The 17,260-nt window shown below is 58.2% G+C and overlaps 1 protein-coding gene across 1 annotated transcript in view; it reads left to right on the forward strand.

The window, feature by feature from the left end:
* Window positions 1–3,757: 3,757 nt before the first annotated feature.
* Window positions 3,758–17,260, forward strand: part of LOC141980426 (uncharacterized) — a 174,654-nt gene continuing 161,151 nt past the window's right edge. The window contains exons 1-4 of the mRNA XM_074941653.1: window positions 3,758–3,775; window positions 4,523–4,579; window positions 4,914–5,040; window positions 7,062–7,156. Coding sequence (XP_074797754.1) covers window positions 3,758–3,775; window positions 4,523–4,579; window positions 4,914–5,040; window positions 7,062–7,156 — 297 coding nt within the window. The remainder of the gene's footprint in view (window positions 3,776–4,522; window positions 4,580–4,913; window positions 5,041–7,061; window positions 7,157–17,260) is intronic.

Below are 17,260 nucleotides of genomic sequence, written 5' to 3' on the forward strand. Positions count from 1 at the left end.
GAATCCCCAGCCAGTCTTCAGAGGACAGCAGCTGCCACGCAAGGCAATCGGGGCTGGTGGGAGTGACTCTGGGGCAGTCACTAGCCACAGAAAACAGACCCTCTCCCAACACCCCGACTGCTGGCCCTCAGGTCTCTGGCCGTACAGGAGATGGGCCAGGCCCCCGTGGGAGGAATGAGGGGGATGGAAACCCCCAGGATGGGGAGTTGTGTGTTTCAGCCATGTTGGTGTGTGGGTCTCACTCAGACCCATGCACTGTACCCACACGCAGAGCCAGTTCATATTGTAAAACCCCACACCCACGAGGGATGTGTTCATCTCAGCACAAGTTCAGCTTTAACCCGTTAGAAATAACCTTGGAGTTATTGTGGGGTCTCAGGGCCAGAGGACACCAGACCCCTGAGCTGTCAGTGGAGAGCCAGGTGACCCGTCAGCAAGGCCTTGTGCATGCTGGCCCTGGTGGGGGAGGAGGGGAGGCAAACACATGGCTAAGGGAAAGGGGAAGGTCACACACACAGCCGGAGCGCTCACCCCTCCTGCACCCCTGCCCCAGCCTGGAGCCCCGTCCCGCACCCTGAACCCCTCATTTCTGGCCCCAGCCCAGAGCCCGCACCCCCCATTAGAGCCCTCACCCCCTCCTGCATCCCACCCCCCTACCCCAGCCCAGTGATAGCGAGTGAGGGTGGGGGAGAGCGAGCCACCAAGGGAGGGGGAATGGAATGAACTGGGGGTGGGGCCTCGGGGAAGGGGCGGGGCAGGACCTGGGGGGGGAAGGGGTGGGGCTCGGGCGTGCACTTTTGTGCAGAAAGTTGGCAACCGGACATCAGGTGTAGCATAGATGCTGCCTTTGGTTTTGCCAGTGGGTGCCCCAGCCCGGCTCCGCCCTCTCCCCCAAGGCCCCAGCCCCAACTCACCCCACCCCTTTCTGCCCCTCCCCCTGGTTCCCCTCCCCTGGGGGTCTCCCACTCACTCCTTCCTGCCCCCTTCCTGCCTCCCCCCAACTGCCAATTTTCAGCCTATTTATGCACTTTTCATATTCTACTGATTATTGTTATTGGGTTCTTAATGCCATCATTAAAATAGTAACGAACTAGGTAAGGACATGATCAGGAGTTACATGGTTTTAAAATGATTACACTCAGCTCCAGGTGTCTTCACTAACAGCCCAGTGGAAAGACCTGAGGTTCGCTCCACTTTGTACCTGCCTGGGGCCTCTTTGGCAGCTGTGGGCCAGTGATGGCTGTGGGAAGGTGGCAGCTGCGAGGGACAAGCCATGGGGAGTCTTTCTCCTCCCCCTGCCCCTCTCTTCTTTCTTCTCCAAGTCTTTGCTCCCCTTCCTGATGTTTCCCCTTCTTGCTTCCCACCCATGTGCCTTTCCCCATGCCCCCGCCTGGTGGCTCGGTCTAGGGCCTGGCCCACCCACACACTCAAAGCGCAGCGGAGGCTCCGGGTAGGAAGGTCGCCCAGTGGTTCAGTCACAGCCCGGGGGGCTGGGTTTGGTTCTCTGCTCTGCCACAGACTCCCTGCTTAGCCTTGGGAAAGTCACTTCACCTCCGTGTACACTAGATCCCGCCTGGGGCTAATACTGACCCCGCCTCCTCGGCACAGTCCAGTCACGGCTGTGTGAGGAGGGGGAAACGGAGACACCAAGGTGGGCAGATTGGGGCTGAATTTCTCCACAGCCTGAGAGTGAGAGCCAGCCCCGCACAGGGGGAACGCACGGGGGGGAACGGGAGAGGGGGCTCAGGCCAGCCCCGCACGGGGGGGAACGGGAGAGGGGGCTCAGGCCAGCCCCACACAGGGGGAACGCACAGGGGGGAACGGGAGAGGGGGGCTCAGGCCAGCCCCGCACAGGGGGAACGCACGGGGGGGAACGGGAGAGGGGCTCAGGCCAGCCCCGCACAGGGGGGCGTCGGGGCTTCAGCGCCGCATCTCCTGCTGGGGTCGGGGCTCCCCCCCCCCCGAAACTGCCCTGCCCCCACCCGCCCTGGGCGAGCTGGGCTCCCTCGGTCCCCTGATGGCTGGTCACCCTGGTGGGTGCTGAGCACCCCTCTTCTTCCCCCGGTGCTCCCGCCCCAGAGCACCCAGAGCCGGCGCCCCACAACCCCCCCCCCCCGGAGCCGGCGCCCCCTCGCCCCACAACCCCCTGCCCCAGGGACGGCGAGGGGGAGCCACCGGGGGCGGGGCCTCGGAGCGCCCCCAGCCCCCCCCCTGGGGTCAGACACCGGCTGCGGCCGGGGCAGGAAGGGGGCGGGGCCGGCCACGGTCTGCCCGGGCTTCCGGCGTCAGACCTCCCCGCTCAAAGCGGAAGTCGCGGCCACAGGAAGTGAGGGCGGCTCTCAGGACGCCATGAGGAGAAGGTCAGAGGCCCCCCACGGGGCGGGAGGAGGGTCACGTGGGCGGAGCGGGTCCCTCCCCCGTCCTCAGCCACGTGTCGCCCGCGCCACAATCAGCCCGGCCCCGCCCCCGGCCCGAGTCTGCGCCCCCGACCCCCCCCCCGCGCGCTCCCTCAGGCCCCCCCCGACGCCTCCCACAGCCCCCCCCCCCCAGCCATTGCCCCGACACCCCTCCAGCCCCCCGCGGGCCCCCCCAGCCCCGCCCTCCATCCGGGGATCCCTCAGACCCCGCTCCCCAAACTCCCCCCAGGTCACCCCAACCCTTTTCCTCATCCCGCGGCCCCCAGCGTCCCCCGAAATGTGCTGCCGCCCCCCGCTCCTCCCCCCTCCTCAGCACCCCGCCCCACGGACTCCCCCCCCTTTCCCCACTGCTGGCCCCCCTTTCCCGGCCCCCCTCCCCCGTCCACCCCCAGCGTGCCAGGTTCCTCATCGCCCGTCTCGGCTACCCCCCAACCTGCCGGGTTCCCCTTTCCAGCCACCGTGGGGCCCTCAAACACGCCCCCACCCGCCCCTCTGGGGTCTCTAAATCCCCTATTCCCACAGTGCACCTTGGTAACCCTTCCCTCCTCTACCTCGAATCCCCCCATTCCCTTCCCTTGGGTCCCCCTGGACACCTCAACCCCACAGTCCGCCCCCCACATATATCCTGGTCACTCATTCACACGCTGAGCTAGTCCTTCAGGGGCCCCCACAGCCCACCAAACTTCTCCATCCATGAGCCCCGTGGCCCTGTGGCCGGGAAGGGGGGGCAAGCTCCCAATGTGGCTGGGCTGGGTGTGGGTGTGAATCTTTTCCTGTCTGGTGTGTGCTGGGCTCACAAAGACTCTTTGCTCCCTCCGGGTGGGGTGTGGTTTTTGGCCGAAGGTGACACCGTTTGGGAGCCCTGTGGATGCGACGGGGTGTCTGCAATGGGGCGTGTGTGATCCCACGGTGCCCCTTCCCCTCTGCCTGCAGAGCTGAGGACAGACGGGTCTGAGGAGCAGAGCAGGAGCTCTGGGAAGGAGAAGAGCGATATGAAGATGGCGTCTAAGACGAGGCCAGGTGACTTCTGTGGAGGGAGACATGCTGGACAATGCCAAGGGTTGGGGAGACAACCAGGTGTGAGCCCAGGGCGCAAAGAGAGCTGGGGGAGGGTGTCTGTGTCTGTAACACTTCCCTGTCCTCTCTCACAGATGGAGTCCAAGAGGGATAGGAAGGAGAGGACAAGCGCCCCAGTACTCAAGAATAATAAGGTGCATCCTAGCTGGGCCCGGGGCTCTGCGGGGTTCAGACCAGTGGAAGGGACAAGAGTCTCCTGTGCAGAGTGACGATTTTGGGTGCAGATGCACTGGGGTGCTTCTAATTGTAACTCCCAGAACATCATGGGAAGGGAGTTCAGGGTAGAGCCCTGGGGTGTGGGAGATGCGAAAAGAAGAGCCTCGCCATCACGGCAGTGTGTGACGATAACTTTTGTTTTTCCTTCTTGCGTTGTGTTTGGCACCAAGGGAAAAGAAGTGTGTAAGTGTGTGTGTGTATGTTGGAGGGTGAGGGAGGCGGGGACACAGTCCGTCCTGGTGGAGAGATGGAAAGCGAGCCAGAGCACAAGCACTGTTAATGCCAGGCAAAACCTGTTCAGCTGGGAGTGGAGCAGCTGTCTCTGTCTGTGAGAGGAGTGCTTGGTTTGGGAACGGCTCATCTCTCTTGGTGGGAGTGGTGTGTCCAAGCCCAGCAGGAGGTTGGATCCAGGAGGGTGACTCCAGGTGCTGAGTGACTTTAATTTCTCCTATTCCCCCTCTCTCTCTGTCTTGTCTTCTGTGTTGGACAACGCACCTTCTCTCTCTCTTTGTCGTGCCTCCTACTGCAGGCCATGGGCAGGAGAAGTGCGCATTGAGCCCCACAGGCTTGGTCTCGAGAGCCTGCACCATCTAGCAGGAGGGAAGAGAATCATAGCGGGTCCTGGAGGCGACAGTGGGGGAGTTGGGGTGACTGGCCACGCAGCCCGTTGGCTCTGTCTCTTTTCATCGCGTGGGGCTGCTCTAGAGCATGTGGGAGACGGAGGGAGGCCGAGCTCTGGCGCACCAGTAGAGATGTGGGCAGGGCTGCCTCGCTCATCGGTTATTTCCTGCGCTTGCAGATGACTCGCCTAGGAGCTCCAGGCGGAGGAGAAGCTGGAAGAAGTGGAGCTGAGCAGGCTGGACATCCCGGTAAGCAGAGATGAACAGTCCTGAGCTTTCTGCCTTTCCCAGCACTGGGTGTGAGTCAGCGGTGAGGGCACTCTCTTCCTCAGCTCTTCCCAGGTTAGTTTTCTTCAGAGGCCATGAGCTGCGCATGGTATTAAGGGCAGGGGAAGAGACAAATCGTCTCCTGTGCAGAGTGACTCCTTTGGGTGCAGGTGCAGAGGGGGGATTTCTAATTGTATCTGTGATGGCATAATGGGAGGAGGGTTGAAGCCAGAGCCCTGGGATGCGGGAGGAGCGAGAAGAGGAGCCTCGCCACCATTGCTTTTTCTTTCCCTCTTGTGTTGTGTTTAATACCAAGGGGAAAGAAGTCATGAGGACGGAGTCCAGCCCCGAGGTGAGATGGAAAGTGAGCGAGAGCAGTGAGAGCGTGAATCCTGTTGATGCCAGGCAAGACCTGTCCAGCTGGGAGCGAAGCAGCTGTCGCTGTGAGTGAGGTAAGTGTCTGGTTTGGGGAGGGCTCTGGTCACAGCCCCCCTGGCTCCAAGCAGGGACTTCCCGTTAGCTGGTGTGGGTTTCCTGCCTAGCTGTGGCTTCAAGGGAGATGATGTTGCTATTTGCAGGGGCTGATCATCTCTCTGGCCAGGAGTGGGGTGTGCTCCCCAGGAGAAGGTTGGATCCCTGAGGGTGACTCCTTGTTCTGAGTTTCTTTCCTTCCTCCTAGGTTTCTCTCTCTCTCTGTCTTCTCTACTGTGTTGGCCAATTCACACTCAAACTCTCTCTCTCCTTTCATGGACACCTATCATGTTCAGTTGCCTGCATCCTCTTCCTCTGCTCCCCCCTCCCAGTCTCCTCTGGGCTCGGCTGGGTCTATCTGCCTATGGGCATGGTCTCTGCCCTACTGGGAAGGACGCATACTGCCTGCCAGGCTACGGGGGTTGCTCCTCCCACTCCCTATCTTCTTAGAGAGTCTGGGGAGACTTCATTGGTGTAACTGGGTCACAGCGTGAGTGGCCAGTCGTGCCTTTTGGGCTGTGGGGTCTGAGACGGAGAGGGGTGGCTCGCTCTCTTTGGGCGACTTTGGGCACAGGAGAAGTGGGGCTGGGATTAGAGATGCCAAGAACCCCCCTAATCACTCTCTAGTTCCATTACTACATCACCCAAAAGCCTCGCTCAGGGTCCACACCCAGTGCTGGGTTTCTGATTAACCTTTGGTGGGCCCGGTGCCAACATATTTGTGGGCGCCCCATGGGGGCAATGGAGCATGGCGCGGGGGGGGGGGGGTCTGTCCTCAGAGCGAGGGGTCAGTCAGGGGCAGTATGGCATGGCAGGGGCAGCCCCGCTCCACCCAGCACGAGGGCACTATTTACGAACCAGCAGTTGCCAGATGCACAATGGCCCACCCAGCCCTGTGCTGCCAGCGTGCCCCTTCTCCTCGGGGGTGGGCCCATACTGTGCCACACAGCCCCCCTGCCCAACACTTGAACATCCCCCCTCCAATTCCCTATGGCCAAAGCCCCCCCAGACCCGCTGTGCCCAGCGCGCCCCCTCTCCAGACCCTGCCAAATATGCACAGCGCCCAGCACAGCACCACAACTGTCCAGCACCCCCAACAGAACCCCCACTCCCTAGTGCCCCAACACACACGTTCCCTGCCCCCTCACAGCCCAGCATCCCCCGGCTCCAGGCCCTCTAGTGACCCACTCCCCCAAGCCCTGCCTCCTGGCCCCACTCACTGGCCCTGCTGGGAGGTGAGTGTGTCAGCCGGGCTGAACCGCCAGAGCTGGACCTGGGGCGAGGAATCGCTCTGGCCCCTCGGAAGTGGTGCAATCAGCCAGTCCAGGGCCTGCCCCTGCCGGGCTCCATCAGGACCCATTGCCTGGAGGGGCCCAGCCAAGCCCCTCCCCCCGCACTGCCCTCCCCCAACCAGCCGAGACTGGCCAGGCTTCTGCATCAGTCCCAGGCAGCTCAGCTCTGGGGAGACAGGTGGGGCCCGACAGGCCTGCAGCTGGAGGTGCACTGGGGTCCTGCCAGGGGACAGAAAGAAGCTGGCAGGGGGGCCACGGGGTGGAGAGGAGCCCTTGGCCGTCCACGGAGCAGGCTGAGAGGAGTAAATGGTGGGCAGGGGTGGGGACCAGTGGGGTCTCGGGGTGCAGTGCATGCGGAGCAGGCCAGGGCCCCTTCTGAGCATGGGCCCGGCTCCATGGAGCCACTGGTGGTCTTGTTAACCTGGCACTGCCCATGCTTCGAAGGGGCTGTGGCCCAGCCCCTTCCACTTGCCATGTGCCCTCAGGTCCCCCTGCCAGCTGGCTCGTCTCCCCTCCCCCCGTCCACTGCTCGCTCCTCTCAGCTGGCCAGGCACGGGGCTCCTCTCCTTCCCCTTCCCTTCTCCCCCCCGCCACTGCTGGCTCCTCTCCGCCGCGGGTGGTGGAAGCTCTACGGCGAAGGCTCTTTTATCGGGCACTAGCTCTCTTAGCTCAGGGCATGGGGCTCCCACTGGTGTCTCTAGACTTTGTCCTCTGCCCCGTCTCTCCGAACTCCCCAAGTCTTGTGGAAGCGAGCCTGCTCCTCTCGCAGGTGGCTGACAAAGGAGGCTCCGGCCCGGTGAGGCTCTGGCATTGTGCAGAGCACGGTGCAGCAGGGACTTATCACTAGGGCCGTAGTTCTTCCTTCCCAGAAACAGGACGTACGTGTGGAAAATGGGGCAGCTCCCCCAGCCCCCCCAGGGCAGCGCAAGGTCAGTGTTTGTCAACAGGGATCAGCAGGAACTCCTACCCCTGCATGGGCTGGGATGGATACCTGGCTGTCCTGGGCCCCTAGAGGTGTGAGAGCAAAGGGAAGGTTTGTTTCTGGATTTTCCCCTTCGGGGAACCAAAGGAGCTTTTTCTCTGAGAGCTCCATGGGAGGAAGTGAAGGCTCAACCCTGGGCTGGAGGCTGGCAGCGATATTCTGCTCAGGGCTGGTGGGGGAAGCTCCCCGCAGTGAGGCTTAGAGACTCTCTGCTAAAATCTGGCCTGGAAGGTGTTAGTGTTGAGATATTTGTTCAGTGCTGATTGATGGGCTGTAGGAGCTCTGTTGGAAAGAGTGCCACTCTGTCATAAAAATAAAGGGAAGGGTAAACCCCTTTAAAATCCCTCCTGGCCAGAGGAAAAATCCTCTCACCTGTAAAGGGTTAAGAAGCTAAAGGTAACCTCGCTGGCACCTGACCAAAATGACCAATGAGGAGACAAGAGACTTTCAAAAGCTGGGAGGAGGGAGAGAAACAAAGGGTCTGTGTCTGTCTGTGTGATGCTTTTGCCGGGGATAGAACAGGAATGGCCTCTTAGAACTTTTAGTAAGTAATCTAGCTAGGTATGTGTTAGATTCTGATTTCTTTAAATGGCTGAGAAAAGAACTGTGCTGAATAGAATGACTATTCCTGTCTGTGTGTCTTTTTTGTAACTTAAGGTTTTGCCTAGAGGGGTTCTCTGTGTTTTGAATCTAATCACCCTGTAAGGTATCTACCATCCTGATTTTACAGAGGTGATTCCTTTATTTCTATTAAAAGTCTTCTTGTAAGAAAACTGACTGCTTTTTCATTGTTCTCAGATCCAAGGGTTTGGGTCTGTGGTCACCTATGCAAATTGGTGAGGATTTTTACCAAAGCTTCCCCAGGAAGTGGGGTGCAAGGGTTGGGAGGATTTTGGGGAGAAAGCCGTGTCCAAACTAAGTTTCCCAGTAAACCCAGTTAGAGTTTGGTGGTGGCAGTGGAGATCCAGGGTCAAAGGATAAAATTAATTTGTACCTTGGGGAAGTTTTAACCTAAGCTGGTGAAAGTAAGCTTAGGAGGTTTTCATGCAGGTCCCCACATCTGTACCCTAGAGTTCAGAGTGGGGGAGGAACCTTGACACACCCCCAGCTCTCAGTTCTGCTGACTTTGCAGGTGGACGCTGCCTTTTGGGTCCTAGTTCCTGTCGGGCTCCCCGTCTGCGTGCTGGGAGGAGCCATCCTGTTCTCTGTACAGCAGTGAATGCGTGTGCTGGGGCAGGGCAGGGCAGGGTGGAGGGAGCGGGGGGAAATAAGCCATAGGGAAGGAAGGGGGTGGGATGAGGAGGACTGGGGCAATAGGGAAGGAGCGGGGGGGTGGAAGAGAAGGGGCTAGAGGAAGCGGGGGCAGGGGGAAGCGGGGGCCCGGCATGCAGCATCCCCTTGGCAGTAGCTGAGGCTCCCCATTAAGCAGGCCCATCAAACCCTGACCCTGACAAGCCCCCACCTCCCCTGCACCTGGACCACCCTTATAATCCACCCGGACACCCACCCCACAGAGCCCCAGCCTGCTGCACTTGGACCCGCACTCCAATGAGCCCTACCTCCCCTGCACCCGGATCCGTCCTGCGCTGTGCGTCCTCCCCACACCTACACACCTCCTGCTGAGCCCCAACCACCTTCACTTGGAGCCCTCTGCAGAGACCCACTGCGCCTGCACCTGGAGCCCCCCAACAAGCCCCTGTGCATCCAGATCCCGCAGTGAGCCACCTCAGCCCGACTGCTCCACACAGAACCCTCTTACCCCACCCAGATCCCCTCACACTGAGCCCCTCCACACTTGGATCCTGCCAGGCTGAGCCTGTCTGCCCACACCTGGCGCAGGGGCAGTGGCCAAGAGTGTTTCTGGGGCAGGTTTATCCCTTCGGCTGTGTCAGGGTCGGGTGCAGCCTCACGGCCGAGTCCCTATCCCGGGAGGGGAGGGGGAAGGCTGCAGGGTGATCTCCCACCTCCACGCAGCCAGTGGCCTCTGCTCCCCACTGCCAGGCGGGAGCTTCCACATTCATTTATTGACAAATAACATTTGCAAAATTTTCAAATAGTGCACAGAATTTTTAATTGTTTGGTGCTGAATTTCCTCAGGAATATGGGGTGCTGGGCAGTTGTGGGGGGGCTGTGAGAGGGGCACTGGGCAGTGGAGAGTGTTGGGCACAGGGATCTGTGAGCCAGATCTCTGGGTGAGGGTGCACTGGGCATGGGAGTTGCTGGGCATAAGAGGGTGGGGAGCAATGGGCAGGGGGGTGGTATGGCAGAGCACGCTGGCAGCGCAGGGCTGCGTGGGCCAGTATGTGTCTGGTGGCTGCGGGTTTGCAAAGAGTGCCCCTGTGTGGGGCTGTGCAGACCGGAGCTGTGTCTCCCTCCCCCACCTCCCTGTGCCTTACCCCTGGCCGGCCCCTGGCTCTGCTGATCAACCCCCCCTTGTGCCATACCCTATTCCCCCATGGGGACCCACATATATGTTTGGTGCCGGGCTCACAGAAGGTTAATCGGGCCCTGTCCACACCTTGTGCTGGGCACTGCACGGACACCCAGAGGGCCGGCAGGATGCATGAGGAGGTAGATGAGTGTGTGAGGCAGATGGGTGAAGGGCTGTATGTTGCATACAGTGGGGGCGGATGGGGGGCTTTAGGGTTGGATGGACAGCGGGACAGGTGGAGAGCTGCAGGGACGGGTGGTGACGTCACGGGCCAGAGGTGTGATGGGTTCAGCTCATGGGTGCTGGCCCTGTCATCTCCTGCCCCCATCTGCCCTGGACTCTGCCCCGTCTCTTGCAGGCAGCACTCAGCAGACTCAGGCCCTGTAGCGTTACACTGGTGCCTCCATCCCGTGCGTACACCTGTGCACAGGGTGCTGCTGGAGAGCTCAGGCCTGGCCAAGCCAGCGGGCTCACGGCTGCTGAACCAGCTCCTCCAAAGACTGCCCCAGATCTCCCCCTGCTTGGGCAGCAAGACCCTGGCAGAAGGGGCTCCTTGTCCCTCCTTGCACCCAAAGCAGCCTGCTCGGCAGAGAGACTGAGGTCCCCTGCCTCCGCCCAGCCTCTAGCTGGAGCTGCTCCAGCCCCGAATTGCTGGTATCCCAGCCTGGCTGGAGATGGTGTGATGTCCTCGTGGAGTCAGTTCTTTCTCCCTGATAGATTATGATTTTCCCCTCTGCAGTTAGTTGGTCTTTCTCTGCTTCCCCAGAACCTCTCCCCAGAGTCTGTCATTGCTTCCCCTAAAAGCTGCTTCCCCTTTGGGTCTCTGTGTTCTGGGGTCTCTACTGTCATCGGGGACCCTGGGCTATGGGCAGGTGCTCAGCAAGGTGAGGTTTGTAACTCAGAGCTTTCGCCATCAGAAATTTAATTAAAATTAACCTTTGCCTCATTTCTTAAGGTGCAGAGTAACACACAGGCACACGCCTGCTCACCGGGGGTATGTGTGGGTCGGTGTCAGGGTGCTGGGCCCCCTGGTGCCCAGGTGAGGCAGTGCATGGTGAATAGCGCTCCTGTTGGGGCACTGACCCCTGCTGGCCAGGTGGGATAGTGCCCTATGTGTATCTCCCCCCAGCACTGTGATAGTGACCCCTGCTGGCCAGGCACGGGAGTGCCCTGTAGGTGCCTTCTAGTTGGAGCAGTGACTCCTGGTGGCCAGGTGCGGCAATGCCTGGCATGTATCCCCCCTCTCATTGCTGCAGCGACCTCTGGTGGTCACTGAGGGCAACTGCCTATGTGACCCCACCACTACCATTGTGACCAGCCTGCAGAGTAAAGGTGTGGCCGAATTACCGCTGCCGCGGAAAGACGAGGGCCGCCCTGACGGCACCCGGAATGGCCCCTTTCCCAGGGCCGCCGCAGCACCTGCTTGGAACGCTGGTGCCTGGAGCCGGCCCTGCTGTGCTGGAATTGGGGGGGAGTCGGGGGCAGCAAAGCAATGGCTCTTCCCCGGGGGCTGCCTGCAGGGGTTGGTCCCTTCCCACTTCCGGAGTCATCAGCCCTGTAGGAGCAGGCAAGCGGTGGGAGTTCCAACCTTCCCAGGTGCGGTGGGGCTCGGGCTTCAGGCTTCTGCCCTGGGATGGGGGGTGGGGGGGCTCAGGCAAGATCCATGGAACGTGGGCTGGGGGGGGGAGAAGTCTGTAACTCATGCAGTTATCGATATATGTGTGACCTCAAATATTACTAATCTGCCCCCCTCACCAAAAAACCCCCCAAACCCAACCAACCATCTCCCCAACAGACTCTCCATCTGGAAAGCATTCATCCCTCACACTGATGAAAAGACTCACAGTAGAAAGAGGATCAGCTTTTAAAACAATCCTCCTGCAAGACAAAGAAACTCACATCTTTAGACTCAGAAAACACTCCCAAGAAACGTTAATAACATGTTGTCATGAAGAAATCAAAGGGACAGGGGACGGGGTCCGAGGCACCGGAAGTGGCTGCGGCAGCCCTCTCCCGGCTGCCCTCCCCCCTGGACCTGGGGCGACGGTCGGGTTCCAACACGGGGGAGCCGGAGTGGAGTGCGGGGTGGCTGTGGACAGAAGGCCAGGCCTGGCCTTTGGGGGCGGGGGAAGGGGTGTGCTCCATGCATAATTCTGGGGGGTGGGGCTGAAGGGACACCCCAGGGGTGTGTGATGAGGGAGGAACTGGGGGAGAGGAGACTGGCAGTTAAGGGGGGACTGCAGTGAAGGGGAGTATGTGGTAGCAGTTGGGGGGCTGAGGCTATTTGCGGTGGGGGGATCGGGGAGCCTGACTAAGTGGGATGCGGAGGCTGTGGTGTGGGGGGTCACAGAATTGTCTGGTGGGCTTTGGGGGAGGACTCCATAGCTAGCGGGGCCCAGAGTGCCACGGCCAGGTTCTGGGGGGTCAAGGTCTGGGATCCAGTGGCTCCTGTGAGGTGCCAGGGCTATAGTGACTGGCAGGGGGCTGGGCAGCAGCACCAGGCTCCTTGAGGAGGGGCTGGGAATGAGGACACTGAAGGCTATGGTGGGGGAGGGGAGCCCGGACAGCACCATGGCCATTGCAAGGGAGGTTGGGGGGGGGCATTGGAGAGTCTGAGGGGTTGTTGCTTAGGGAGATGCTGTGGGTGTGCGGTTGCCAAGAGGGACCCCCCACCTTCCACAGCCATTGCTGGGGGGCTTGTGGGGGGACCTCAGGGAGGAGGTTTGTGCTGAGGTGATTGGAGCCGGAAGGGGCTGGGGCTGTAGGGATTGGAGCAAGGCAGGTGGGGGCAGTGTGGTGGGGAGGGCACTGCAGCCATTGGGGGAGGAGGGACCTGGAGGGAGCTGGGTCCGTAGGGAGGGGGGTAAAGGGGTGCGGAGGTTGTAGCAAGTGTGGGCCAGGGGTTCCTTTTGTCAGTAGCGGGGACTGGGGGTGCGTGTGAGACTTGTGCCATCCCCACTGAGAAGCTGACAGGAGGGGACATATAGGAGAGGTAGGGAGGCAGAAGCAGCTGCCCCAGGGGAGGTAGCAGAGAGTTTGGGTGGGGAGGGGGAGCAGCCTGGAGGAGAGGTTGGCTCTGGTGCAAAGTAGTGTGTTGGGAGGAAGAGAACGCACGTGTAAACACTGATTGAAATGACACAAGTGCCACTTTCTCCTGCAGCCAACCCTAGGGGCCGCAGTGACAAGAAAAGGATTTACAAGTAGGAAAGTGAGATTGAAAGGACAAAGCTTAGCAGGGGGATGCTGAGCGTAAGACCTGAAATGTATCCGTGTGGTTCCCAGGATCAACTCTCAAGAAATGGTCTTACAGTCGACAACCAAAGCGCACCCAGCTGAAGCTCTGGGCAGCCCTTCACAAGCGGTTCTAAAAAATACTTCAACAGAAACTCTAGACTGGAGCCTGCCCCCGATCAGAGCAGGAGCCCCAACGCACCTCTGCTCATTGACCCCCGCCCCCCACCCAGCGCTCGCAGGACAATTTAACTGTCACAGCAGCAGCCGCCGTGTTGAGTTTGCTGTGGCCATAAGTTCAACTAAAGCAAAAATGTGTTTGGGAATCACGGGACTGGATGATAACGGCCTAGTGGCCTTAAAATCCCTGGCTGGTTTAATGCCTTGGACCCCTCTCAGAAGAAGCTGCTCACAGGGTAAGAGGCTCCTGTGACACTTGAAAACATGCAGCAGGTCTACTGCTGGAAGGGCAGGGCCAGAGGAGAGGCCCAGCAACCTGCCCCAGGATTTGGCATTTCCTCAGGATTATGGGACCTTCCCTGAACACTGTTAGATGCATTAATTGATTTTATTGGGGGAGGGGGGACTGTTAGACAGTCATTTACAATTTTTCTCTTTATAGACTTAAGCAACCAAATAAAATATTGTAAACTGCAGAATTCTGTAGCTCTGGTCCCTGTTGCTGCTGCCCCATTCTGTAGCCCTTGGTCCCATTTTACTCCTTTCTTGCTGTCTCCATTGGATTGGTCTGTAGGATGAGCTCATGGGCAATACGGAGCCAGCTGGGCTTGCCTGAAGAAGAAGTGGAGCTCTACAAGGTATCTGCAACCCTAGCTCCCCTCCCAGGGACTACAGCTGGCCAGGACAGCCCATTAACTGCATTGGAGGCTTGCTCCTCCTGCGTATTTCCTCTCCAGGTAGCTTTTCTTGCTAGCAGGGTACCAATCTCATGCAATGAGCGACATCTGGTCTGTGCTGCCTCTGCCCTCATCAATCTGCTGCAATGCTGTCAGAGCAATATTGTAACTGCTCACGCTGTGGCCACTGTGAAATTGCTATGACTGCATGGGCAGACAGAGCAAAAATCCATTGGAGAACTGCTCATCTAAGCATTTCTTCAATTCAGGTAATTATGGATCTAAATCCCCATGACTGCTCTGAAAGTCTCAGCCTCCGTATTGCCACCAGGTGATTTTATCATGGGTCTCATGGTATTTGGGGTTTCCAAGAGCCCAGCTCCTGGCGTCCAATGGCTCGATGAGAACTTTGGCTTTCATTTAAGAAAAATAAAGTTAAGTTTCGAGCCCTAGTGGATGCAGAGAATTGAAAATGTGAGCTCATTCCACCCGAAAGGCTCAGGAATCAAACAGCAAAGAGTGCCCCTTACATGAAGGGGGACCCTGGGGAAGAGCAGACCCCCAGCCCAGCATTAAAAGACAAGACTATTTCTGTAGAAGGCTCAGTGGGGTGAGGTGAATCAACTTTCTGGTCTAGACAGGTTCTCATAACATGCTCGGTAGCTTTCCTGCCGTTTGTCTCTTCTCACACAGCCCAGTTCTCTTCACCCCAAGCCCCATTTCTGCTGGGTGGAGTGATAGCGATCCTTGCTCTTTTCCCCTCATTCCCTCCGCCGATCCCCAATGTCTCCCCTCACTCCCCGGAGTGTTTCTAGGGCCTATCAGATCAAACCCCAGGAGTTTGGCTTTGACACCCAAACAAACCCAGGACTTTGGCATCCAAAATTTGGAGGCCTGTTTGTGATGGGGTGTAACTGGCCCCTTGTGGCCTCCTCCTGGTGGCCCTGCAGTCCTACTCCTTGCCCCAGGAAGGAGCAGCAGAGGGGGCTCCTCTAGGCTTGCCTAGAGAAGCCTCATGGAAGCAGCCAGTCAGAGCCCAGCAGCCTCCTAGAAAAAGGAGCTGCAGGACCTCAGCTGCTCAGTTCCTTGCTGGGGGTGGAGGAGCAAAGAAGGGTGCTCAGCTCTGGCCAAAAGGCATTTGATAGGCTGCACGAGCTGAACTGGGGAGTGAGAGGAACTGAAACCGTTACGAGGTAGAGGGGGGGAGAGGCCCAGGGAATGTAGCAGGAATTAATGAAAGGAAGCAGTAGGCGCTTGCTGTTGACAAGATCCCTGGGCTGGAATCTGGAGCTGTGAGTGGGCCTGGGTTCCCCCAGTGATGAAGTGGCCTGAGCCCTGGGCAGGGGACAAGACTCCTCTAGAAACCTGAGCAAAGGGCTGGATTTAAAAGGCCCTGAGATGGGGCTGAAGACCCTGGTGAGGGCAGGCAGGCAGGCAGACAGTTGGCTGAGCTCTTTGCTACCCGGGAAGGGGTTCATTTTTGACTGTGAGACCTGGCTGGAGGTGTGAGTCACTGCAGACATGCCTTGTGAGGTCAGCAACATACAGGGGGCACCAGGAGAGGGGGAAAGATTGCAGTACCACAGCCAAGTACTAGCAGGCACTCAAGAGACAAATACCACTCTGTTCCACTGGGGATAAGTGCTGAAATCATCATTGGGCCAGAGAACGTGAAGGACTCTGTAGTCCAGTGGTCAGGGCATCCACCTGGGAGGAGACCCTGGGTCTAGTCTGCCTGCTCCAATCACTCTTTCATTATTTATCCGCAGGAGAACAGCTTCAACAGGAGAAACGGAGGGAGCCCCAGATCAGAATATCCCAGTGGTTAGAGCCCCTCCTGAGACATGGGAGACTCCTGTTCAAATCCTCTCTTTCCCTCTGGCAGACAGGAAAGAACTGAATCTGGGTCTCCCAGGTGCCAGCCGAGTGCTCTGAGCACAGAGCTAAACAGTGTGAAGTGGGGACCACACCATCCTGCAGAGTTGTTGCAAGTTTGTTACCTCGCTTCTGTTCATAGTTCTGGTCATAGTAAAGGGTTTATCTAGACACTGAGCTCCTCATCACTAATGCTACATCGACACTAGAAGATGCTCTAAGCTCCTCCCATCTGCTTAATTGCCCCACTCGCCGTGAGAGGCGTAGCTCTGTCAGCGGGAGAAGCTCTCCTGCCGACACAGCGCTCTCCTCAACAGCGCTTCGATCGGGATCACTTACGTCGCTCAGGGGGTGGATTATTCACCCCCCTGAGCGCCGTAAGTGATACCGAAGTCAGTTCTAGTGTAGACAAGGTCTGAGATACCAGAGCAACTGCTGCTGCTGTTTCAACAGGAAGAGAAGGAGGAGGCTGCAGGATGGTGAAGGAGAGAAAATCAACACTGCAGGAGCAGGAGAAGGTAAAGACCAGGAGAATCCAGAAGCCAAGTCACCAGAGAGGCACAGGGAACCTCTCTGCAACCTCCCCAGAACTCTCATTTGAAGAGGGGTGTGGACTGTGGAATGTGTAGCTTTCTCCCAAAAAACCTGTGCTCAGTGCACCCCCACCCTCAGCTCAGTGCAGAGCGGGATGACGAGAATAGGCTAGAACCAGGGCTAAGGTATGTAACCACCCTATGTGGGCAGGAGTGGGGGGGAGCCTGTTTACCCCCTTCCCAGCCCTGCTGTGCTTGCAGTTTACCCCCGGTCCCTCTCTTGCTCCAGGGACCAACCCTAGCTCCTGCCCCACTGTGCTTTTGCCCTCAGACCCTGCCTTGCTCCAGTCAACAGGCACTAGTCCTCCCCCCATCCCCTGCTGTGCTCATCTTGCCCCGTCCCCTGCCTCACTCCAGCTTGGACCAATCCTTCCCCCCGCCCCCATGCCCAACTTTGAGGGTGGATAAAAATCAATGACTTTTTTTAAAAAATCAAATAATCTGATTTTTTTAATTTAAATTGGATTTTTGAGGAAAAAATATCTAAAGATTGTTTTAATTAAGGTACATCAGAGATGCTTAGTTTTGCAGTTCTCAAACTGTGGATTTCTCTCTCCAGAGGTAACATGCTTGTTAACAGCAAAAATGTTTTAAATAAATAAATAATATAGAGAGGTGAGAAGTAACAGACCTCAACTCTATTGTCCCTCTGCAAATTTGTGGACACAGGGTCAACCCCTTACCTCTCTCTAAAAGTGAAAAGTTTCAAAAAGTTCAATGAATAGAAGATTGTTGGGGGCAGAATAGATCTGGACAAGGAAAAGAAGTCTGGAGATAAACGTGAGAAGTGAGAGACATATGCTTTTTGTTAAACTCTTATGTTTGCTGTTGAGGAAAAATATCCAGAATACTTCACGTGGTTGTTTTAGTTAAATAAAGCAATTTAAATATCTGTCTGGGGATGTTCTCTTCCTAATACAGCCTGGCAAGA

The sequence above is a fragment of the Natator depressus genome, unplaced genomic scaffold (genome assembly GCF_965152275.1).
Source record: "Natator depressus isolate rNatDep1 unplaced genomic scaffold, rNatDep2.hap1 scaffold_35, whole genome shotgun sequence".
Lineage (NCBI taxonomy): Eukaryota > Metazoa > Chordata > Testudines > Cheloniidae > Natator > Natator depressus.